The 25,837-nt window shown below is 42.2% G+C and overlaps 2 protein-coding genes and 1 long non-coding RNA gene across 4 annotated transcripts in view; 1 reads left to right on the plus strand and 2 right to left on the minus strand.

Moving 5' to 3' along the window:
* Positions 1-1,434: 1,434 nt before the first annotated feature.
* Positions 1,435-4,112, plus strand: LOC309365506. Its single transcript, XR_014166213.1, has 2 exons — positions 1,435-1,993; positions 3,365-4,112. It is a non-coding gene; the product is annotated as an uncharacterized lncRNA (long non-coding RNA).
* A 20-nt stretch (positions 4,113-4,132) lies between these two features.
* RHO (rhodopsin) lies at positions 4,133-11,047 on the minus strand. The gene is made up of 5 exons (XM_081903493.1): positions 9,471-11,047; positions 7,330-7,498; positions 6,543-6,708; positions 5,305-5,544; positions 4,133-4,266 (listed from the first exon to the last, which is right to left on the minus strand). The coding sequence occupies exons 1-5, from the start codon at positions 10,021-10,023 to the stop codon at positions 4,144-4,146; spliced, it is 1,251 nt and encodes a 416-aa protein (XP_081759619.1). The 5' UTR covers positions 10,024-11,047; the 3' UTR covers positions 4,133-4,143.
* Positions 11,048-13,669: 2,622 nt separating this feature from the next.
* The window catches only part of IFT122 (intraflagellar transport 122), a 55,667-nt gene continuing 43,499 nt past the window's right edge, over positions 13,670-25,837 (minus strand). For both annotated transcript variants that reach the window (XM_081901382.1, XM_081901381.1), the window contains 9 exons: positions 25,681-25,821; positions 23,435-23,532; positions 22,989-23,089; positions 21,273-21,438; positions 18,796-18,907; positions 18,327-18,455; positions 16,807-16,886; positions 15,117-15,281; positions 13,670-14,273 (listed from right to left, as the gene is read on the minus strand). In XM_081901382.1, coding sequence (XP_081757508.1) covers positions 14,184-14,273; positions 15,117-15,281; positions 16,807-16,886; positions 18,327-18,455; positions 18,796-18,907; positions 21,273-21,438; positions 22,989-23,089; positions 23,435-23,532; positions 25,681-25,821 — 1,082 coding nt within the window. In that variant the 3' untranslated portion in view covers positions 13,670-14,183. The remainder of the gene's footprint in view (positions 14,274-15,116; positions 15,282-16,806; positions 16,887-18,326; positions 18,456-18,795; positions 18,908-21,272; positions 21,439-22,988; positions 23,090-23,434; positions 23,533-25,680; positions 25,822-25,837) is intronic.

Here is a 25,837-nt window from a genome sequence, read left to right on the forward strand (position 1 = left end):
AGGCATACACAATCAGGCTGGAAAGCTAGAATAGCCCTTAATGAAATTGTTGTTGGCTTCGAGACCTGTGTTTCCCACCTTGGGTCGCCAGCTGTATTTGGACTACAGTTCCCATCATCCCTGACCTCTGGTCTTGCTAGCTAGGGATGATGGGAGTTGTAGTCCAAAAAAAGCTGGAGACCCAGGGTTGGGAAACACTGCTCTAGACCATCTTGGCTGAAGACCTGCTCCCCACTGACTCCAGCTACAAAAGCTGCAGCTGCTGAACAGAGTCTTGGGCTGGGGGGTTGTTTGGGGGTTTGAGAGAATTGTTGCTGTCGAGTTTCATTTTTAAAATCTTTATTATAGATATTGTGTTGGAATTGTTCGGTTTGGTTGTGCATGAAATGTTTGTGACTACTTTTGTTATTGTTTGTGACTACTTTTGTTATGTTGTAGTTATGTGTTTTTTCATGTTGTAAGCTACTTCAAGCATGGTTTGAACTGCAGAAGGGAAAAATACAAATAAAATTATGTGTGTATGTAGACCTGGGTTCATCTGCCTCTCTGCAAGGATTACCAAGGCTCAACCACTCATACACGTTTAGAGTGACTATGTGTTTCAATCTTCTAGACGGGCAGGCTGCAGGCCTCTTATTTGAAAGGCTGTCAGATGACAGGCCTTTATTTTAGGATATCCTTCTTCTTTTTTTGAAAGGCTGTCCAGTCCAAGTTTGACTTTAGATAAAGAATCATAAAACAGGACAGCAAGAGTCTTGACATTGCCCTTCAACAGTTGGCAGAACCTAATCAGCACACTGAACTTGCATACAAATTGACTTCCCCATTACAGCGAGAAGCACTTTATTTCTAGTTAGATTATAGAAATTATGTCTAAATCAGTGTCTTTACAAATCCAATTACCATTTGCAAATGTTGTGCAAATTGGTATTCTTTGCTGTCCTCTTTTTTTGGGAAGCAAATCCTCCTTTCCGGCAATGCAAAACTGGACACCCTATACAGGCTTCTGCTGCAAAAATTAAACCATTTCTTCCAGTGGTCTTACACAGCCTGCTTGTGCTGGGCCTTGTGGCTTGCGTCTTAACAAAACAAAACACAACAGCAGATAATGGGACCCAGTCATTACAAAAAGCAAAGGAGTTGGGTCCTCTTTAGCTACTCTGAAATTCAAGTACTATCCAAAATCAAAGATTTGGCTGGCTGTTTTAAATCAAATGCAGGTTTCCTCTCACTGTTGGTACCCTATTGTTTTGCCTTTATTGGCCACTGTCCCCATTCTTCTCCAGCATTCATGTACTGTATATCCATCCATGGCACACAAACTCTTGTCAGCTGCATCCCTGCCTTCTGTCCCAGAAGTCCTTGAACCCCTCAGGTGGTCTCTTGTTTTCAGACAATCCCCTGGTGGGGACCTGCATGAAGTGTTTGGCTGTTCCCTTTAATCACAAGATACCACATTTTTGTTTTGTTTTATATAGGCTGTTTTCTATCCTGCCTTTCTTTTCCGCTCTCTTTTCCCTTGAACAGTCTCATCTCCTGCCCATCTTTCACCCCCTCTCTCCCCTTGTACAATTTCCTCTTCCTTCTGCCTTTTGTACTCTCTCCCTCTTTCTGGCTTGCCACTGCGATTGTTGTGCCCCAGACCATTCCATCCTATTCCTATTCCTCTTTCCCCTCCCTCGTTGTCTTCACTGGGGCAGCACAAATCCCCTTTGTAGGTTACCTCTTTCCCCCCTGCATCATCCATCTTCTTTCCTCATAGCTCTCTCCTCACCCTCCAAACTGTTCTGGTTTCATTGTATTTTCTGTCTTCCTCCTCTGTTGCTCCTGTCCACTTCCCCACTAAAATCTGGGTCAGGCACTCCCACGTTGCAATGTTTCAACTGCTGGATATTCTCTGCCTCCACTCAGCATGAGATAACCCTACACAGCTTGTCTACACAGCTTGTAACACCTCTATGTTACTTTGGAAGGCCTGAGGAGCCACCCTGAGGTGAAACCTGTCCACATGGGTTCCTTTCACAACCTCTCTTGCCCACAGGCACTTCTGACCCCTGAGAAGCCTTTCTGGAGGATTAGGGGAGCTTCCTGAACAATGTGGGACACAGTGCTGTATTGTTACAAGAGAAAGGAATATAACATTTTCCTTCCTTGAACTTGTTGAGTTAACTTGGAACCCAAATCCAGTTCCAAGGCACAACTGAACCCCACCCCCAGCTTCACCCTGTGACCCATCTCACGTTATTCATGAGGTCCTCCAGAAAGGGAGGGACCATCGTTCAGTGCTAGAGCATCTGCAGTTGGTCCCTTACCTTTCCCGCACCAACCTGGCCACAGTGATCCATGCGACGGTCACCTCCAGGCTTGACTACTGTAATTCGCTCTACGCGGGGCTGCCCTTGAAGCTGTCCCAGAAACTCCAGCGGGTACAGAATGCTGCAGCGAGGCTCCTCACGGGGTCTCTCCCATGGGAGCATATTCACCCAGTGCTTTTCCAGCTGCACTGGCTGCCGGTGGAGTACAGGGTTAGATTTAAGGTGCTGGTTTTGACCTTTAAAGCCCTTCACGGCCTAGGACCCTCGTACCTACAGGACCACCTCTCCTGGTATGCCCCACCAAGAGCCTCAAGGTCCATAAATAGCAACATCCTAGTGGTCCCGGGCCCTAAGGAAGTTTGATTAGCTTCAGCCAGAGCCAGGGCCTTTTCAACACTGGCTCCGGCCTGGTGGAACGCTCTGCCTCATGAGACCAGGGCCCTGCAGGATCTGATTTCTTTCCGAAGGGCCTGTAAGACAGAGTTGTTCCGCCTGGCCTTTGGCTTGGAGCCAATTTGATTCCCTCCCCCTCTTTCTTTTTCCTTTTTCCTTTCTCCTCCTGTGATGAGGCTGCATTTTAATATTTTAATGTTTCAATATTTTAATGTTGTATTTTAATCTTGTTTTTAAGTTGTATTCATTCAACTTGTTTTTATTATTGCTTGTTAGCCGCCCTGAGCCCGGCCTTGGCTGGGGAGGGCGGGGTATAAATAAAAATTAGTATTATTATTATTACTTTATATGCAGAAGGTCCCAAGTTCAATCCATAGCATCTCCTGGTAAGACTGGGAGAGAACCCTGTCTGAAACCCTGGAGAGCCACTGCCAACCAGTGTGGACAATATTGAGCTAGATGGACCAATGGTCTGACTCAATATACAGCAGCTTCCTGTGTTCCTAAGCTTTTTGTGAGCTGCTGCAAGGATGGAGTGGAAAGGAAACTTTCCTTCTGCTAATTTTTCTTAGGATCCAAGCTATTGTTTTTATGTTTTCTATCATCTATCCTGGGAATGCCACTTGGCTCTGAAGGTGTTGGTTATAATTTTTTAGGAAGAAACAAAGGCAAATGCAGTACATGCCTGAAGTGAAATGTAAATCCTGCCTGCTATGATTTGCACTGACAGCATGTGGGCACTGGCATTGTGGTATACCACAGTTTTATTGCATTGAAAGTTGAAGCAATCTGAAGAAAGGCCAACCCACTTCATGCTACAACAGAGATGTCCTGGTTTTCCTATTTGCCCACACTCCCAGTTCACAAAAGTGAGTTTCAAATTATACATTTTTCTTTGATTACGTAAATTAAGCTTTGCTAAGTCTCTCTACATAAGAAGAAATGAGCAACAACAGCTACAACGAAAACAAAAGAGGTCTCTTCGCTACGCATGAATGTTCAGCTGTTCATTCTGTACAAAGCTCAGAAAAGAACCTAGGAGGAAAATGAAAATTTAACCATGGCAATGCTTCCATCAGCACAGCCAATTGGCCCCAGACAACCTTATGTACACAGGCCATATGACTGAAGATGAAGATCAGATGCAAATGCTGCACCAAGCAGGTAAGTCAATTTGCAGGGAATATATGGTTTTAGAGGCAGGCATATTAGGGCCATGAACTCATGCGACATCGCAGCCTTGGGCCTGAGTTGATTTGCACCACAAATACAGGCTCATTTCTCTGATAGCAGCTGTCAGAAAATGAAGAGTCCATTCTGCCCTGCCAGGTGAATTGCAGGTGGCATGCTGCAGAGAGTGACAGAGACGGCAGGGGTGAAAAAAATGCGGTCATGCAAATGAAACAGTCTAAAGCCCAAGGTTTCCTTGGTAGATCTATGAAGGGGAAACCTGGCTTGTGGAGACGGTGGAAGTCTCAGTCTTAGTGCCTGCAGACGTGTCCTCCTCAGCCAACGGATTCTTTCCACAACAGAGGGTACTGATCATACAGTTACGGAACTGGAAACAAACAAACGAACAAAATCAGCATGTGGAGCTGTGCCCAAAAGTCACTGATGTATCTGGGCATCAGGAAAGGCCATTCAGACCAGTGTTTCCTGAATTTGGACCTCCAGCTGTATTTGGACTACAATTCCCATCATCCCTGACCACTGGTCTTGCTAGCTAGGGATGATGGGAGTTGTAGTCCAAAAACAGCTAGAGACCCAAGTTTGGGAAATCCTGATTTAGGCAATGGCTACACAAATCGTCTAAAGTTGAATTCACCATACCTTCCATTGTTCTTCTGTCACTGTAATCCTACATTTTTTAAAAAAAAAAAAAAACCTGCTTTGTCTTGCCCCTCTCTGTCTAGTCACATAGTAAAAGCTGTACTGTATTTTAAAGCAAGTGAAAATCCTCTGGGACCCATATGTTGATTCCCTGGCACAACGCAGCTCCCAGGGAAGTAATTGATAATACTATAATTCATAGTCTGAGAAATGCTTAGGCTTAAGTCCTGTTGCCGTAAATGCTTCACAAATGGTGAGAGTCATTAGGAGCTTGCTGTTTTAATTTTAAAAAATGGGTGAGAAGGGGGACAGGCTTTTTGGCAACCAACAGAGAGCAAGTATCATCCTTGAGATAATGTGAGAACATCCTCTCCAGTCCCTTGCCACACGGTTCTATTTTAAAACAGATGATTAGGATTTTTTTTTCATATTAACCATCAGCACCTGCATCAAGACGCATTATATTCAGGCACATTAATAAGAAGCAAAATGCAGTAAAGATAAATTTAGCACATGAGCTAAAGAGCCTGGTTCAAATCTCAGCTCAGCAACACAATCACTTAGGGGAAGCCACCGTCTCTCAGCGTCCCTCCACTTCACATTTGTAATACGGGGGGTAATAAAAATGGCCTACCTTACAGGGTTTGCCACAAGAATTATTAAGCTAATGTACATAAGGAAGCACTTTAAGCACTTAGGGAGAGTGCCATAAACTCTTCAAGTATTGTTATATTGTTGGAAAGCCAGGGCAACGTTGCCAAGTTACCTGTCTGTTCATTAAGATGTAAATCACCGGGTTGTAGATAGCAGAGCTCTTGGCAAAGAAGGCCGGGATGGTCATAAATACAGGGCCGAAGTCTGACCCTTGGTGAGTGAAGATGTAGAAAGCAACACTGGCGTAGGGCACCCAGCAAACAAGGAAGGAAATGACCATGATGACGACCATGCGGGTGACTTCTTTCTCAGCTTTCTGGGTGGTGGCAGACTCCTGCTGCTGAGCCGCTGCCTAGAAGCATGAGAACAGAGGGTGGTCAAGACTAGGCAACAGGGCTGTTCCAGCTAATCACTGGAACAGAAACTAGCAGCATTCCAGTGTGGTGGGGGATGATACAGCTCTGGCTGGGTTTCTTTAGTTGCTGTAGTTAAAGGTTCTGGGCCTCCAGAACCTCTGTTACATCCCAAAGAATAAAAGTTGGTTCTCTTCGTTGTGAAGCTGGTGCCCAATCCTTTTTCAGAAGCAAGTGACAATCAAAAACTATTATTACAATATGTTGAATTGTTAAGGCTGGCATTGGAGGGAAGAGCAAGCAGAAGGGATGTGGAAAAACAGCATGGGGTTTCATAGTTTGTGCAAATCGCAGTTTGAATTCCCGCCCCGTCCCCCCAAAATATTTATTTATATTCTGTTTTGTAACCAACTGCATGGGCATCATTGAAAAGGGCTTACAGCATTTAAGGAGAACAGAGCCTAGGGCTTGCCGATCAGAAGGTTGGTGGTTCGAATCCCTGCGACGGGGTGAGCTCCCGTTGTTCGGTCCCTGCTCCTGTCAACCTAGCAGTTCGAAAGCACAATGTGCAAGTAGATAAATGGGTACCGCTCCGACGGGAAGGTAAATGGCGTTTCTGTGCGCTGCTCTGGTTCGCCAGAAGCGGCTTAGTCATGCTGGTCACATGACCCGGAAGCTGTATGCCGGCTCCCTCGGCCAATAAAGCAAGATGAGCGCCGCAACCCCAGAGTTGTCTGCAACTGGACCTAACAGTCAGGGGTTCCTTTACCTTTACCTTAAGTAAACTATAAATGCAACATTCCACAATTATTGCTGCGGTTATGTTTCAGAAGTACCCTGAAGGTACAAAGTCAAAACTTGGATTATCCTGGTAGCTGCACTGTGGAATCTCCTTACACTGGGCTGGGACTGATGAAGTCAGGAGAAATGTTTTCAGCCTTGATAGGTTTGTGCTGGGGAAGGGAGAAGAGTTCTATCTTTTCGTAGGGTCACTCACCTGTTTAACAGTGCAGACAAGGCGACCGTAGCAGAAGAATATAATAGTCAATGGTGTGACAAAGTGCACCAGAAACATGTAGATGACAAAGGATTCATTGTGAACTTGCGGGTTTGGTGTATAATAATCAACTCCACAAGAGCACTGCATACCTTCTGGGATATACCTACAGTTAAACCAAAAGAGTTAGTGGGTGGGATTGTAGTCTACTGTGTGTGCACCACTTCCACAAGATTTCAGAAGCTCCAGCAATAGCAGCAACCCAGGTTTGGTTTCATTTGGAGGAAGAGAGCACAGTCACAGTGGGTTTTTATTTTGTAATATTTGGGTTTATAAACAGGGCATAGTTTGGAGGGTAAACATATTAACACTCCAATAGCTTTAAATTGTAACATTCATTCATTCATTTAATGTTTTAACAGTATGAATAAACTTCAACTGGTGCAAATTTCAGTGGTCAGGTTGCTCACTGGAGGAAGATCGTTTGAGCATACTGCAATGGTCCTGGTCCCTACTGCACTGGCTGCCAATTAGTTTCTGGGTCCAATTAAAGTGCTGGTTTCGACTTTGGCAAAGTATGCCTTTGCCAAAACGACTCTCACCTTCCAGAAGTATCTCCTGTCACTGTGGGCCATTTATCTGTCATTTCCCCCAACAAATAACACCCCTCACCTCTGATCATTAAGGAATGCTCACTAGTTGTTCTGGCTCCATTATCCCTCTCCTATCCAAACCCCCCAAATTTACTGCAGTCTGCATTACTGCAAGGAATATGATGCATACCTACCTTGACCATCCAAAGAGAGGAGGACCAGCGCATGCCAAGGCCATGATCCAAGTGAAACTCACCCCTATGATGGCATGGGTCCCACTAAAGCGGAAATTGCTCATGGGCTTGCAGACCACCACATATCTTTCAACAGCCAGGACAACCAGAGACCACAGGGCTATCTCACCTGTAAGAGAACAAAAGAAGCATCTGTCAATAAGGTGGGGGGGGGAGAAGATGAGAAGGAGAGGGAGAGATTGAAAAGCCACCCCCTCAAGCACCTCAATGGGTTCCTCTTTTTCTTGTGATTCTTCATATATTATTGGACTCTAATTCACCAGTCAGCATGACCAAAGGCTGGGCATGATAGTTGTGCAAAACAATTGGAGGGCATCAGGTTTCACCTCCCTGTCCTATGGTCTACTCAGCATCATACTACATGTCTCATCAGATCCTCCTTTCGTTCCCTCATTCTTCAGGTTCACACAAGACTGTGGCAAATTCATGCACTTAAGCTCAGAGGATGAGAGAGCTGAACCCTCTTCATGCCAACCATTGGTCAATTCATTTGTAACATTTTTATTCTGCTTTTCAATAATTCAGTCTCATAGCTTACACATCCCTGTAGCTCCTTTCCTCAAGTGCTTCTCCCTCAACCAGGTACACTTTCCAGCAGAGCCCAGGGGAGGTAAAGGGGGCACCAGGGTTCAGATTATATAGGGAGGAAAGTGTTGAGGAAGATGTTGCTTTCCTCTCTCGTTACATTAGACTTCCACCACTTGTTTTGTATGGGATGTAGGCAAATCTGAGTTTGTTCTATTCACTCATTTACTAATATATTTTATTTAAAACAAGCATGCCTCATGCTTCAACACAGCTGCCCAAGGTGACTCACAACGGAGTTATCAAATCATTATATGTAGTAACGGTTGAAAGCCCAACAAAACAGATCAAAACACAGGCGACATAAAAAAACCCCAGCATGACGAAAACCAACACAGCTCTGCTGCCTTAAGCACCATTCCACATTTGTTTTGATCCTTTCTTAAAGGATGCTGTGGCTTCCCACCGCTCTGTTCCTGGCATTTCTCAGCCCTTGGAGAGCAGGCTGAATGCAGGATACGCCTCCCAGTGAGGGACGCTTGAGAGGTAAGGGCCCGAGTCACATAATTCTTGATCAAAGGTTTATTTTCTCTGCTGTCTGCCTGTAGCCAAACAATAACCTGGGAATAGCCACATATTTGAAGCTTCACTTCTTTACAAACCTCAGTGAAATGAATGGGCTTGTAGGGGAGCAGCACTGGGTGGACCTTGCCCACAGCAAGACACTTTGAAACTGAATAGTGAAGGGAATAAAACTTGGATTTTTGCCCTTCTTGATCATGGATAAAGACCGCCTAAAGAGACTTGAGCCAATTTGGTCGGGTTTGTTTGCTTTTCGCTGGTTTATTTTATTTCAAATTTAGGTCTTCTCTACCCTAAGGACTGTATGTCAAGTGGAAAACCAAGTAGAAATAAAATAAAAGATAACATCACATAATCAAAATGATCGAGAGATGATGATTGAAACTGACTTGAGCACAGAAAGAGGTTTTGGTCTACATTTTGTTAACAACTTAATTCCGTTCCTGATTTACACGTGGAATAAAAGATGCCTTAGCTAAAGCCCTGCCATTTCAGCTAAGGTGTGAGATCTTACAAGTTACCATCTCCGGAGGCTCTCGGAATGTCTTCCACCAAAACCATGAGAAAAATCACGACTGCAAACTTTATAAAACAGGAGAAGTAGGCATAGTGCACAGAACCATATATCGCATTGCACTTTTGAAGTTGAACCTAGTTTTAACCATTTGCCAGCATGATCAAAAGCTTGGTTTCCCATCAATTCTATTAACATTATTCCAGCACGGTTACCTTAGCTCAGGTATGCGACACAAGAAGGCATAAGTAGAATCTCTGAATAGTACTAGCTTTTGGAATTCTGTTGAAGAATGAAGTCATGTTATGATCTAGCTGAGATTCCTGCATTGCAGGGGTTGGACTAGATGACCGGGGGTCTCTTCCTCCTATACAATTCTATAAGATCTGAAATGGGAACTTATGTCTACAGTGAATTCATAGTGGCATGATACTTGAAGGAAAACATAAAACAGACCTACCGCCCATTGTAGCAAAGAAGCCTTCAATGTTGCATCCTACCGTTCCAAAAATGAAATATCCATTCATAGATGTGTACATGGTAGTGGTGAAGCCTATTAAGACCATGAAGAGATTGGCTATGGCCAAATTTAAAAGGATGTAGTTCAGAGGAGTTCTGAGTTTCTTGTGCTGGACTGTGACAAAGAGAGTCAGAAAGTTGATTGGGAATCCCAGAAGAATCAGAAGAAACATGTAGGCAGCCAACGCAGAGAACTTCCACGGTTCTGCCAAATAGTACTGAGGATACTCATATGGATTCCGAACAACTCCGGTCTTGTTGGACATGGGGACATAGAAATTTTCACCTTCTGTTCCATTCATGGTGGCAGCTTTGTAGGTATTTGGCTTCTTCAACAAGTATAGATCTCTGTATTTCTCTATAAATCTCCTTCTTACATTTGCTGGACTGTTCCAAGCTAAGCTAGCACTGTTCCTTTTATAAAAAAAACCACCACAGGTAAGCCCTGTGTTATTGATGTCAGCACAATTTAGACTTGGGTCAACATTAATCATAATAATCCAAGCTAAGATTGGAACTGTTAATTCTCTGCTGGGGTGACGCTCAGGTAGTACTTGTGATGGTGTTACAAAGCTGCTGCAAGAACAGATTGTGTGTGTGTATTTGACAGAGTGCTTAGATATAACACAAAGATGTCAAATAGGATACAGGAAATAACCAGTTACCTGCTTGGCTTCAAGAGGCTGCTCCCTGCCTTTTACTTCAGCTAGAGTAGAAACATCATGCACCGTTTCTAGAAAACCAGGTCTCCTTTGGAAGGAAGTTCCAGGGACACATGTCTGCATGCTTTTGCTGATCATACCTGAAGTTCAGCTGTGTAGCTAGCCTATTAAGACTTTTCTGCTTCTGAATGTAATCTCAGTTAAGGCCCTTAAGGCAATAGCAATAGGTCTATTTATACAATAGAGATGAATCCACTACAAAACTGGTTTAAATGCAATCGATTCCCTGAAAGAACCCTTGGAATCATGCAGATGCCCAGATTGCTTTTGTTACAGATTCCCAGTCCCTTCCTTACATTCCTCAAGCTCCTGTGTGTAGGAGCCATGGCAGGGAAATGGGAATGAAACTGCTCTACACTTGTGGCACAGAAGCACCTTGCATTTAAATATGCTGGCACACTATCCATCATTTATAATGTGCCTCCCAACCATATCCGAAATAGAAAGCCACCGTAGAACCCAAATGCAGAACTATCAATAAAACCACATAATAAAAATCGGCATTAAACCATCATAACAATAAACAGTCATAAAAATCAGCAGTAAAGTTGCAGCACTGAAATAATAAAGCAGTGCTTTGTACATAAATTAACAGGGCACAATCTACTTGCACGGTGGGTGAAGCATGCTTGAATGGGTGCTATATAGTTTTTTATACTGGTTCCTTTCTAGTGCCACCCAAGTTTAAATAAAATGCATGTAATAACAGTAGGAACAAGAGAGTTAATTTATTAATAAACACCTTCATGTCAGGATTTGAACAAATGCACTCTGATTTCTTCAGCAGACAACTGATTCCCCCCAAGAAAGACTCAAAATGCAAGGTATATCAGGTCATGCCTTCTAGGACCATTAGTGTGGGACAGGAAGCTTGCACACCTGACTTCCCACTTTGATGGAAAGGGGTGTCTAACTGGGAAACTGTGTACAGGAATGCTCCCCCTGCTACATAGCTGGTCCAAGGGCATGGAATCTGCTATGCGCACATGACCCAGATATCTAATACTTAGCTGTTATATAGATCTGGCATTGTGGGATTAAAGGTTTTATCTTTTGGATGGACAAACGGACTATATTAAGATTCAATAAGCCATTGCTGAGGTTGACAGAGCTTGCTGCCAAAACTGCATCATGCCAGGACTCCGCCCCAGTCATCCTTAAGGAATCATTATATGACTGGAATGTGGAGAGGTTGAGTAAGGCTTTGGTGGGACATTTGCTAAGGGTGGAATGATTAACCATAGCAAAACCCTGGCAAGATCTAACAGGTACAACAATGGAGTATTGTGTTGATGGGGAAACTGACTCAAAAACTTAGGAATGCTTTGAGGTCAAAGACAATAAAATTTGTTAACAAAACCAATAGAATCTAAGTTTTAAATGAACAATGGCTTATTTACATAGCATATGGTTTATTATCACTTCCTTACAACTTTCCTTAACTAATTGCAATATGTCTACAATATTGTCACTACATAGAATAACTGTAGCTTCTGTATGAGGCCTAGGCAGTCAATCAATCAATCAATCAATCAATCATCCATCAATCACTCAGTCTTTCTTGCGGTCAAAGACCAGACAGATGAGAGCCTATTAATTTTCTTTAACTTTTCACTTTTAAGGGCTTTTTGTAATGGAAGCAGTAGATATTTGTTTGGCTATATGGTTTGAAAGGCAATAAAAAGTATTTATTTATTTTTAAGTGCACCACCCACATCAACAAAGTGGGAAAGGGGAAATAAAGCAAATCAGATTGACTAAGGATGCTTTTATTAGATTGCTTGTTTGGTCAATATATGAGTAATGATAATGAGTGGTGCCAAAGTTAATATTTTAACATCTATGAGCTACCACTACAGATTTTAGAAAGCTCTTTTTAGATTAAGCATGACATATTTATATATTATCAGAACTTCTGACAGTCCGAGCAGTTATGAAGATCCAAAAGACACCTTTGATGTTATGTGGCAAGTCTGCTGCCAAAACATGTCCAGGCTCCATGTATGCTGGTATATTTATGACAGCACTGTCTAAACTTTGCAGTGTCTTGCCTTACTGATTTTTCAAAGGCTATAGCTGGTCTTGGACCCCTGAACTGTGTGAGATTTCAAGAGAACAGTCTTGCCAGCAGGCACACAGTCCGATTGACTCTTAGATCTCCTGACTTTGGCAGTCCAGGTCTGCCCATCATCCTGTGATCCTTGCCTCCCTCTGGCATGTTCCTGACAGATCTTAATGGAAGGATGTGTTTGATATTGTTTTAACATTTTGATATTTGCTGCCCTAGTTTCCTTCGGGATGAGGGGGTGGAATAGAAATTTAATAAATATCAAACAAGGACTCAGTATTACGTTTGTCTCATTCAGATGCTCTTTTTTGCGTTAGTTTCCAGTGTTCCCTGCTCCTTTCCTTCCAAATGCTGAAGCATCTCTGTTCGCCTGCCTTTGGCTTGTTGCCTCATCACTCTCATCTTTCCCCTTCCTCTCCCGGAGAACCTTTAGTAATTTGCCTTCTATTTTACTTCATCAATAAAACCTCATTTTTTGGAAGTGCTCTGGCCTAGTCTCTGGTTGCCTCCCTGCTGAAGAGGTGACCAGTATGATTCCCAATTTTGCTGACCAGCCCACATGGGTGCAGCTTTGGCTACTGCTGATGCTCACAGCTGGGTCAGAGACCTGCATATGCAGCACCTGTTACAAAATATGTATCGTTGATTGACACTTAATTTTTTTTACTCAGTCTTGCTACAGTTACCTTGGCTGCTAGACCATCATTCCCTAGCATGCTGGCTCAGGCTGATGGAAGTTGGAGTCCAACAACATCTAGAGCACCAGAGGCTTCCCATGTTTGCTTTATAACCATCAATGTGTCTTCAACAATGAGTGTATTGAAGTTCAGCGTTTCAGCTAATGGAGCAGCTTAACTATTTGGGGACCCAACTCATTCTTACATCTGAGTCATATTTACAAATGTCACATTATTGTTTGCTTCTAATCAGAGTGTCTTCAAACTACACCCACACACACCCCAAAGTTCAGCTCTGTAAGTGATGTCAAAGTACTTAAATCCTTTTGGCTTCTATTTCACGCCCCACATCTCAAAATGTGGCTTGCAAAATGTTTTCATAATTAGGGTGCCTACAGATGTGGCAAATGTCAGGGTCTTTAGGTCATGCTGAAGGACCCTAACGATTCTGATACCTCAATAAATGAGAGCTTTTGTCTCTTGAATTCTATGAAACTCCCACTACAATAATTCTTTTCTAAAATAACAGGAAGCATTTGGCAGTAAATAAGACCTTGAAAAAGAAATGTCCTTCGTGTAAGTACAGTTATTTTGTCAAAATTGTGGAAGCCCATTTTTCATAATAGCAGTTCAGAGAGAGACAGAGAACAAATATGAAAAGAAAGGACACAGGTTTCTTTCAAAAAGAGATATTTTATTGAAAACTGTCATAAAACCCAAATGCTAAGGAGCCAGTCCAGAACTAGTGCTAGCAGGTGCAAAACTAGCATATTTTTCTTCAGGCAGAATCTCACCCTAAAAGGTTAGCAGTGACAAATTGACAGGCTGTTGTGAAAATGTCAAGAATACATTCTAGCATTACGCAGGGGGGCTGTTTAATAGAAAAAATATAGCTCCATAGATCCTCTCTTCTGTTTTACTCTGTAGATGTACAAATCACCCACCAGTCATACAAATTCTGCAGTTACACTTGTTAAAAATAAATATATATGTATACATTTCTCTTGGGGGGTAAAACAAAACTTGGCATGTGCCAGTTTCATATACAAAGAGTAGGAAAGTAGGAATATCATATATAATTTTCTTTTTTATACTCTGCCATCAAACAAGCTGTTAAGAAAGCCTAATGGACCTCAGGAACACTTTACAGAAACCAAGCAGCAGGATGCATGAGCGTCTGGTTTCCCTCACTGGCTGGATTCATCCGTCTTCCTCCGACAATATGGGCAACAGTTATGTTGCAGCACCAGGAGCTCGTAGTCTTCTGAATGAAACATCTGTAAATGAGGGTTGCAGATGTCAGGTGTGACTCAATTTAAGTCACAGTGTAGGAAGAAAGTGAGTGGACAGGGTTGCTCTAAAAGCATTTTTGGTGCTTTCTCCATTTGTATTAACATGCACATAAACTGCAACACTCTTATGACCCTGGTAACATCAGCTATATATCACCAGGAACTCATTCACCTACACATTCTCCCACATAATATATGTCAACAATGCACTTCTAATGTTTCCATTGAGCAGACATGTCAGTCTCTATGAAAGACAATAAAGGGACACAAGTCTGACATCGAAAACTAGCAAAAATGATTGACTGGTTAGACATGTATCTTCTGGGCACCCAAATCAGAATTAACATCCATTGTCATATGACCTCATCGTCATATAACCTGATTTGCAGATAAACCAGAAAGAACACATAATAAAGACTGGACGTTGTATAATGTGTGCTTAAGTTTTGTGCAAGCAAATCAAGGCAAATGCTCAATAAACAGGTCATCTGGAGGAGCCCTGAATACAGTCAGAAAAAGAGGAGGCAACCCCCAAACAGAAGTGCAATTTATGATCCACTTTAGTTCAACTTGGCTGCTTCATTTAGGTCTCCCAAAGGCTTTACAGCAGCCACAAAGTGATGCTTTGCCTTGCCACTTATGTAGTAAAGTTAATTTTAAGGCTTTTATTTTATTTTTAAGCATTAAAATGAATTAGTGCCACAGGTATATTTACAATTAAGCAGCAGTGTATGAGGGCTTTAAAAATAATAATAATCCTGTACTATTTTATTTGGTGGTACAACTGAACATTTATCAGACTCTCCTGATGTAAAATATTGCCCTTACCTGAAAGCAGAAAGGACACGTGGTAATGGGATTATCTGGTAGCAGGGATCGGAAGTACTGCCACTGTAACGGCTTGGGCCAGCGTTTAACCAGCACGTCTCTCCTGCTCATTGACCCGAGAACTGCGCGGTTCACAACCACAGGGACAAATTCCGACCCCCCTTGCTGCAGGAAACAAGTGATTGAGAAAAGGAAAAACATGTTTGAACTTGGTAGATCACTGGAAAGGCAAGGTGTTTTTTTCAGGGAGTAAGTATGAGGGGTTTTTTTGGGGGGGGAATAATCTGCATATTTTAAAGCAGCATGTGCACTGAGTTATCAGTTTCTTTTCAGTTCTGTATTTAGTCCTGGAAATATTCCTAGTTCTGGAGTGCTTGCACGTGTCCTCTTGCAACACAGTGCTGGAAAGCACTGAATCATAGAATTATAGAATTGTAGAGCTGGAAGGGAACCCAGGGTCATCTAGTCCAACCCCCTGCAATGCAGGAATCTCAACTAGATCATACATGACAGATGGCCATTCAACCTCTGCTTAAAAATCCTCCAAAGCAGGAGAGTCCACAACCTCCCAAAGGAGTCAGTTCCACTGTCAAACAGCTCTTACTGCCAAAGTTATTTAATATTTTGGTATCTTTATTTTTATATCTTATTATGATTTATGTGGAAATTGTTCAGTTTGGTTGTCTACTCTTTGATATTATATTTATTGTTTATGACTACTTTTGTTAGGTCTGTAATTATGTATTTTTTCATGTTGTGAGCCGCCCGTTTCTCTAACAAATAGTAACGAATGTTTGCCTGCAGGGTGTCCAGCTGCCTGTATAGCCTTTCACTGAAGTTCACCTCTCCAAATTTAAAAAAAAAGCGGGGTAGGTATTTCTAAAATAAATCAATAACCTAAAGTGATTGGGTTTCTTTTAAAAAACAAAACAGGAATGAAATGTGTAGAGGCATATTGGATATTAATGTATCTCCTTGACATGGCAATCCTATTGAGGCTTCCTGGGTAGGAAGGAGGACAATTCAGGGCAGAAAAAATGGCAATTCCTCAGTTCTGCTGGGCTTGTGCACACATGTGCACTTTCTTCTTCTTTGCTGGGCTCTTAAATAAAATAAAATAAAACCTGAAATAACTGTGCCAACTCTTGGCCTGACATAGGTTTTCTCCCCATTCCAGATGCATGGTCAGAGAGTAAGTGGGTGCTGGATCTCTGATCTGCTCCTGGCATGCCTCTGGGGTGCTTCCTTTTCCCCCTTACCTCACTCAGCTACGGCAGCAGCCCACCAGGGAAACCTCTAGCTGTGAACCTCCCCGTGAGACCATGGAGAGGAAGGATTGCCATATCCAGTGGCCTCCCAGCCACCCTTCTTGGGGGCTCAGGATGGCTCCTTCAATGAATTTTCATGAGTCTTCTTGCAATTTGGGCCATTTGACTCAAATAAGCAATTCTCAGCTGGGTCTTACGCTCCACCAGTTGGAGGATTAAGAAATAAAGCAGTCAGACAAGTCAAGGGAAGGCTGTATCTGGTGGAGTAAGGTAGAGATGGTTTATGGGAAATTACAAAATATTTACAGATGGAATGAAGATGTGACACGAAGAAAACATTTGCTAGTAGGAAATCCATACTAGGTGCTCTTTCGCAGCACAAAGCAAAAAACAAAGGATTTGGAGGAAAGACATTTTCTAACCTCAAAGCTCAGTTTTGCTGTAAATGGGTCATCCTCTTCGATCTCGTCTGCTTTGTAAAGAAGTCTCATTGTCTGCACATCTAGGAACATTTGTTAGGGAAGAATTGCACAGAAGTAGGAAGTGCAAAGGGAGAGCACCTGTGTGGTGTTCAGATTTCTATTCCCCGCATGTCCAATGGTGAAAAACTCATACATTGTGATAGAAACCCTGGCCTGCGATCAAAACTGCATGTAAGTCTTGATCAGGATGCAGAAGGCTTGCCTCACAGTGTTCAAGAGCAGCAGATTATGGAAAACAAACACACACAAGTTATTCCACAGTTAGTCCTTTGAACAAGGATGCTTAATAGGCTAACTCTCAACCTTTCTCCCAACATGCATTTAAAGTGTTATTCTCATTATTTCCCATTCCCACTTTTCTTCTGTATAGTGCTGCACACAGCATCCTGCCTCAACATGGATCTCAATCTCTCTGGCTTTGTGCCTTTATACTGCAGCCAGTAGAATGAGACTCCCAAAGCGAATGGCCCGTTAAAATGGCAAGTTTTGGCAATGCTATCAATAATGGTGGAGTTCAAAGAAAGCCCGGTCTTGTCTTCCTTGGCTGGAGGCTGGAGGATTGAAAAATAAAAAAGTAGTTTCTTTAAAGTCTGTTAGAGAAACAATTATTTTAAGTCCTAACAGTTTGATGTGATTGTTCAAACAAAAAGGATTTAAAATATATTAAAATTGCACAGTGGGGTTTTTTCCCCTGTTGTGGGGGCTGGATAAGCTCAGCCCAGCGAAGGGATAGAAACTTCTCCAATGTAACAGATGTTAATCTAGGACTGCAGCAGAGCACTGATACTCATTTATCTTAACCTTTATCTGTGCATGTAAACCTGAACACTGAATTGCATGCTAAACAACTGAGTATCAGAGGTGAAAACACTGTAGCTAAAAATATATTTTTAAAGAAGTGCATGAGGTTGGGGAGAGAGAAGGAAGCTGGGAGCAGGAAGGGAAACTAAGGATTTGTACTGTTCTATTGTAGTACAGTAATGTGTAAACCCTAATAAACCATGTGGATTTTTATAAAATAAAAATTACAGTGTTACTATATAGTTGTTCCAAACAAAACCTGGTGAAGCACAAATGAATAAATATACAGGCTCCAAGCTACTTTGGTTGTTTTGCTGCTGCAGTGAGCTAAGCTTTGGTTTCGCTTAGTGTGTCATCTGAACTTGGACTCACATTTCGCTCTCTCTCCGCAAATCACAACCTGTAAACCAAAGGACAATACTTGGTTACAGCTTGTGGTTTGTCTGAAGAGAGTTAATCTATGACTTTAGCTTCAGAAAGCATGCTAAGCCAAACCATGGTTTAGCTCAGCAAAGTACAAAGGCTAAATGACCAAGGAAGACCAAAGTGGCCACAATCTCCTCTCTGGAAGCCCACTATGCTCTTTTATGCTAAGACATGGTTTAGCTTAGCGTTACATGTGAAAAAGGGAAGTGACGTTTTCAAGAGTGAAAGGATACCATCGCTCATCTGCTCTTGCCATTTATTGTCTCTTTTGTTGAGTCTCGGCACTTCCAGATCTATCAAAGCAACAGCTTCTTCATCAGTGATCCCCTCTTCTAAATAGAACTCAACCAGGTGTAAGACATCTGAAAAGGACAGAGGTGAAAGCGAGACTTAGAAAATCCACAATGCCTGCTGTAGCCATTCAAGAGATAGACATTGTTGTTACACACACACACACACACACACACACCCTGTTAGTAATGAGATTCATATACTTGGAAACCCACCTGAGGAAGAACAGAGAGAGAGAGAGAGAGAGAGAGAGAGAGAGAGAGAGAGAGAGAGAGAGAGAGAGACAGAAACACAGTAGAAACAGGCATTGCACTGCCAGATACTCCTGTAAGAATGCAGAATCACAACAATTTTAGACTCCACAGATATCAGACATATTTTATCCAGGAGAGCGGTAATATTTCAACGCACCATAAGAAGCAGCAGCGAAGACAAAGGGTTGCCTACAGTTAATACAGACGTTCCCCAGGTTGTTCAGCAATGGGTTGTGGGTGGAACACCTGTAACACAGAGGCACAAGCTCCTGCAAAGAAGCACACAGAGGTTACTGCAAGCAAAAGAGCACAGCTGAACGTGTTGGGCAGAATCGTAAGAACAGTGGGGAGCCAGTCTGAGAACTCCTAATAACCCCTTCCCTAGCACCTCCTTATGCCCCCACCCGCTCAAAAGATCTGCTTCAGAAAAATCAGGCGGCCTTCCAATGCAACCTCGAAAAGAAGGAACTGGGTTGAAGAGGGGGAAATCCCCAAAGCCTGATGCTGGTGAGGAAGAATTTAGATGCACCTGCAGAATTCTAGATTCCAGCTACTGAATCTGACCAGTTATCACTACAGTTACAGTATATATTTATTTTCACATCGAGCCAGCTACCTTTTAAAAATAACCAAAATGAGTACGTATATTGAAAGGTTCAGAATGGAAACATATATCCTTAATCCTAAAATGACATCTTAAATTAAAAATATATCCCATGGATTCTGCAAAACATGCTCAGACTCTGGTGAACTTTCAGAGGAGAAAAATTTCCAGAGCAGACAGCAACTACTAACAAGGCTATAAGCATGTGTCATCATGTTTCTTGTTTGATGTGCTGAAGAGACCATTAAGAACCATCCTTGGTAGATAGCAGCAATCAAGACATAATAAAGAAGAAGAGTTCATCTTTAATACAGAGGGCCCAGGTTGTTCACGCCAAGCATAGCTGAGTTTCAGTATAGTTGAGAGACACCTTTGGCAGGAAAACAGCTAAGGGAGTTACAACAAAGTGCAAAATCTCATGTCTGATATAAAGCACCTAAGTAAAGTGAAATTATTCACCTTCTCTCCAAAAGCAGAAAAAGGCAGACACACACACCCTTTTTTAAAACCATAAAATATCAGTGAGTAATGGAACTGAATGTCTCACAATGTGTCGGGATTTAGAAAGCAATCTAGGGATAGCCAAAGCGGTGCCTTCCAGATGTTGCTGCACTACAACTCCCATCATCCCTGACCGCTGACCAGGCTGGCGGAGGTTAACTGAAGCTGGTGTCCAACAACATCTGGATGGCAGCACATTTGCTACCACGGCATGAACACAAGGAGGCAGATCAATCTATTAATGGCTACTAGCCACATTCAGCTGTAAAATATTGTATGCATCTGACTGTGTGTGAACTTCGCTGAAGCAGTCTGCCTATTCAATGTTGGCAGCCAAAAAACGAGGCTATATGAACCACATGAGAATTCTCATTTTCTTAAGTTTCTTTACACCAAAAAAAGGGGGGGGAGTACAGAACCAAACATAAAATAGTGAAATTGGGGCCTTTAAACTTTCATAAATATTCTTCCAGTGTATGACTGCTTGAGTCATTAGATATTCTATTTTCAAACGTTGCAGCGTCCTATGCAACACACAACTCATTGCCAGAAAGATGTGAACAAAGGTTACTGAAACAGGTTTTTTGGCTCAGAGTCTTGATGAAACATGGGACCTTTGATTCATTCACTTCATGTCCTTTTAAATTGCACAATTACTTCAGTCAGCTATATGGATCTCTAGGGCCTTATTGTGTTTATATTATTTCAGGTGGCCAGATGGAGTGCATTTTTTCCTGTTCATTTAAGGTTAAGCATTTGCACCATACAATTTATTTTGATTTGCACGCCCCTTTAGATAGAATTTTATAGAACATTGGCAAGACTCAGACAATGACTAAAAAGAGGAAGGCAAGCTTTTAAAAACATGATTTACAAAGAGTAACGAGTCCCAAGTGCTGGAAAAGGGGGGAGCCTGACGAATGGGGTAGGCCCAAACATAAGAGACCAACTGTGAACAGTCCCAGAGAGAAGAAAGGAACTAAATGCTTATGGGAATACATGAAAACAGAGCCCCTTAGACTGCAACCTGGGAGTAAGCCCCACTAAACTCAATGAACTTACTTCTGACAGGACATGATTGCACTGTTAGATAGACACTGTTCTCTTCCATTTGGAGCTCTTTTAGGTGTTTTATTCCTGAACCACTTTTATCTGCTTTTATATTGTATTGTTGTTACCCACCCAGGGAACTTATGGTGAAGGGCCGGCAAGATTATAAATAATATTGCAAATAAAATAAGTAAGGTGAAGCATGCCACAGAGTGGTGGGAATAAGCAGCGCAACAGTATCAGCCAGGATAGCATGTGGGGATTAAGTGGGTGAGGCAGTTTCTTCAAAGACATACATTTAAACATGCAAGGCACCTATCTTCATTTTAATAAGGAGACGACATATAACATCATATTTTTTCTGCAGAAGCAATGCATTTACTCACAATGACTCTCAGATTATGCGCGCGTGCCAGTGTGGTCTCTTGTGTCATGTCAAATATGGGGGGAAATGGGGAAAATACAAAATGGGAACTTACTTCACTGTCATGAAAAGGCTTGGACCGGATTGTCAGGCTTCCCAACTCAATTGATTTCTGAAATCTAGCTGGGATCTGCAGCCCCTGCAACTTGTCATAGGCATGACGAGCCAATTTATAAGCCCCCAGAGCTTTGCTCTGCTTTGCCAGGGCAAATAACGTATTGCTGTAATCAAATTAAGGAACAAAACATACATATGGCAAGCAGGAAAAAAACCACATCATTGCTTTCAATCAGAGAAGCTATGTGCTTAAGCACAACCAAAGCCAGGGCTTGGAAGAGGCCTCCGCTGGAGAAGTCTGTTTACATAAGCATGTTTACATAAACAAAATGTGAAACAACTGCTAGATGGCTGAAGGGGATGGTGTTTTGAAAGAGAAATCCCATCAATATGAAGGGTGCTTCTTTAAAATTAGTGATGTTTGCACAGAGAAGAGGGGACACAGAGATGGCTTTTCTTAAAGAACCCCCTTTTTTGTTGTTGGTCAAAATGCCTCCACCTTGCAACATAAATTATTGCATGCAAAAGGAAGCCAGTAGAAAAGCATCACTACAGTCTGTTTTTCATACCAAAGTCCATTACAAAAAACAAGGGTGCTTCCTTCCAGCTGAAAGGTGATTAGGCAGCAGGTGGGGCCAAATCTGCTGTCTAGATAAACTAAATGCATTTGACAGGAATTAACAGGCCTCAATTCAAATATTTTCACTTAAACTGGGTTAACTGGACTTCACTGAACAGAAAAGAGCAAGACTGAAGGGGCAAGTTATGAGGAACCTCCTTCAAGAAACTAACCCACCCTAAAACCTTGGCCATCCTCTTATTGTAATGAAGCCTGTTTATCTTAGAAACTCAAAAGTCCCAGGGAAAACACACCATGCAGCTTAAGCTTGATGCAGGCCATCCTGAATTCAAGCTGATCATAAATGTGTTCTGTGGAGACCAGGACCAAGCTTCCAGAAAAGCAATTCTGGACAGAAACGAAGGAAGTTTCATATTTGGAGCCAGGCCAAAAGGAGGATTGTCAAGAGCCAGTCAGATCCATTTAGCTCAGCGCTGTTTGCAATGTCAGTCGTGGCTCTCCAAGATTTCATATGGGAGTCTCTCCTAGACCTACCTGGAGATGCCAAGGATTGAACATGGATACTCTGTTACTAAGGCATGGCCCCTTCCCAAAGGAAGTGATAGGAAACAAGTTGTCCCACACATTCATCCATGGAGAGGTGGGAGGAAAAGCTCGGTTACATTCCAGATACTTGCCTGAACTTTGCATGCCTTGAACTAAACTGTATGGCCAGTCAAGAGACTCCTTATGGCAAGTGTAACGTATCTACAATCTTCACAGTGACAAACCCCAGAAAGGTAACCATGCTGGTCTGCTGCAGCAAACACAATGGTGAGTCGTGTGGCAACGTGAAGATCCAACTTCATCTGCCCAAGTGAAGGGCTAATTTTCTAAGCAACATGTCTGTACGGTTCACAGATGTTTCCAAAGCTATGCAGGAAGTGTTTTATGCTTTCAGGTGTTTAAAGAGCATTGGAGGTTCAAACATCATACAGAGGATGGAATAGCAACCTATTGATATTCTGTGTAATGTAGCTCTGAGAGAGCAAGTATCACATAGATTTTTGCAGCACACCAGTAACAGACAACACCAATGAGCTTTCTGCTTGGCCTGTCAGCTCTTGAATTTGGATTTTGCCTTTTAAAGGATACACTTTAGAAATTCCCAAAGGTGTTTCCTTGGTCAAGCTATGAAGTAAAAACCGAGAGACATTAAAGAGTGTTTCAGGCAAGTAGTAATTGAAGGGTTCTTCCTGCAATGTTAAAAAAATAAAAATAAAATTAAAGGTTAAGCTAATAAAGAAATGCACAGAATTAAGCATTAGTTGATTGCTATCTTGCATCACACTGCTTTCCTTTATTCAGAAAGCAACAACACTTGAAGAATCCAAACAGATTAGATCTAATCTCAACTTTAAAGAAAGAGGCAACAAAGATAAGCTACTCAGGGGACAATCTTATACCAGCCTCTCCATGAGAGGATATGCTGGGTAAGACACAAGAGGCCTAAGAAACACATTGCATCAGTTAACAGTCTTTTGAATGGTTTCAAAGGACAAAGAGTGAACTAACTGTGAAGCTCCATGTGAAAATCTTACAGTGCATTTGTGGATGAAGTGATAGGCATGATAAAGTTCTGCCAAGTGCTGGAAGTGGTGAAACTTCTGTAACATTTCAGTCTTCTGCTGCTCGTTGTCTGAGGGAGGGAAAGGCAGCATCAATATAAAACCTCTGATCAGTTGCCAACCTGCAGTGAGAGACTTACTCAAGAAAGATCACAGACCCATCCTGCTTACTGCATTAACACCCCTAAGAGATTAGCACCACTGAGCAAGTGTGCCTCAAAGTATAGCTTATGTAGTTTGGTGAGCTTTATATGTCATTTTGGGCTTTAAAAGCAGGAAAATTAAGAAGACAAATGCATAGTTTTAACACAGCCAGGGGCCATAGCTAATAGCGGAGCACATTTCTAGCAACACCATCTGCAGAAGCTATAACTAAAGGAAATAACATTTTCCATGTTTACATTTAGACTGAACAAGCATTTTTGGAATAATTTACACAATATTATCGCCACTGCTGTGCAGGTTTACTTGGACGGCAGTCCCATTGTGTTCCATAGGGCTTACTTCCATGTAAGTGTGCACAGGAAGGGCAGCGACTTTACTCAGTGAACAGTATTTAAGAGTAAGTACTGGCAAAATGATATCAATGTTTGTACAGTGTTGTTTAAAAAATTATAATGCCTGCTCCACCTTAATTTTGGGTCACACAAAGCTAGGGACAGACAACATCTTATGGTAGTGGGAATAATGAATATGGAGCCAAAATCAGCTCTCAGACTGACATGTTCCTGGGCAAATTGCTCTTTCCTGGTGTAAACCCCACTCTGTGAAACGGGAACAATAAGCTGCCTGCTTTATAAGATCACTGTATGCATTAAAGAAATAGTTTAAGCTACTTTGTATGCAAAGGCTGCAATCCCTACAGTACTCAGCAGGAAACTCAGTGGGACCCATCCTCAGTGAAACATGTTTGAGATGCGTGTTGAGGCTGTGCTCCTCAGCACAGTTGTCTACACATTAAATCCCCCTAAGCAAAGAATTGCTAACAGTGCAGTGTAAAGATTCATAAATGGCTTCTGAAACCTCCTCTCTTCTCAGCATTTAGACTGAGAAACCTCTCCAGCAGCCCTAGTTTTGGAGCTTGCCCAATAGGGCCCTGGGCCCATGGCTCAGCTTCCCCAATGCTATTGCCAGAACAAGAATCACATTCTAGAAGAACAAATGAATGTCAACTTCTCTACCCTGTAAAAGCCTTTCACTTTTAAAGACCAGTAGCTCTGAATTTAGCCTTCTGGCCACCCATTGAGCAGCATGCTAAGGAATTATGTACGGCAGATGTCATCAGCCACAGTGAGCCTTCCTAAATGAAGACCAAAACCCCAACCCAAAACTTGTCCCCATATTTTGTGCCTGGGATATTGGAAGGGAAAGCATATGGATGGGGAAAAGAATCAAGTCCACAACAGCACCTCTCTTGACACCGAATTGTCAAGATGTTAAGATCTTTAAAGGTGGGGCCCTTCCTGCTGCTCTGATACCAAGGGATTGTACATTTAGAAGTAACATGGCACAGGGCCTTTTTGACGTTGGCACCTGAGTTGTGGAATACTCTCAGCTTGGAGATTCAGTTGACACCAACTGTAGTTTCTTTTTGGAAGCAACCCCAAATGATTACGTTTCCACATGCATCTGCATGATATCAACCTATGGAAATTTTGCTGGAACTTTATTTTTTTTAACAGGAACTTTAATCATATTCATACTGTTGTATTTTCTGCTCTCGCTGTGTTTGTGATATGATCTAAACCCCATCAGTAAAAAAAAAAAGAAAGGAGGGCAGGAGACAAACATTTTAAATAAATGAACATTTTTTTAAGGTTCCCAAAGGAGGAATACACCAGAAGAGCAAGAAGGAAGAGCAGGACTGTCGACAAGCCCTCCACCTTGAAATGAATAGGTGGGCATGACCAACCCCATTCTGTTCATTCAATCAGACTGAGCTTGGGCTTCCCCTAGCAGATGTGTGTGCCTCCATGTTTTGAGAAACTGAAGTTACCTAGTTTCCTTAGAAGACATAGCTTGAGCTAGAGTTAAGAATGAGGTTTCTCTTCTCAGCCATACATGAAAAGATAAGATCATAATATGTATAATATAACAAAACTCAAAAGTCTTGTACAACGCAATTCACAATGAGTTTTCAGTTAAGCCATCAGAGTTTGAGAGATGTTCTGCCTTCGGGCATGAACAGATTACATGTAAACTTGCTTGTATTTCCTTACCTTGAGCGATATCTAAACACTGCATGGACAGCATCCAGTAATAATATCCTGCATCATTGAATCGGCTTTCTACCACAGCGTTGCGAGTTAATTGTTCCAACACTTTTACGGCCTCGGTTTGCCTGCCAGCCTTGTGGAATGCTGCAAAGGGGGCCAA

This window comes from Podarcis melisellensis (assembly GCF_964234715.1).
Source record: "Podarcis melisellensis genome assembly, chromosome: 2".
Taxonomy (NCBI): Eukaryota; Metazoa; Chordata; class Lepidosauria; order Squamata; family Lacertidae; genus Podarcis; species Podarcis melisellensis.

Excerpts from the sequence above, each read along its gene's own strand:
- RHO (XM_081903493.1), bottom strand. The coding sequence starts at position 10,023 with ATGATTAATGTTGACCCAAGTCTAAATTGTGCTGACATCAATAACACA. Across the intron at positions 7,499-9,470 it reads CTTCTTTGCTACAATGGGCG|GTGAGATAGCCCTGTGGTCT; the intron begins GTAGGTCTGTTT and ends GTTCTCTTACAG. Across the intron at positions 4,267-5,304 it reads ACATCTTAATGAACAGACAG|TTCCGTAACTGTATGATCAG; the intron begins GTAACTTGGCAA and ends GTTTGTTTCCAG.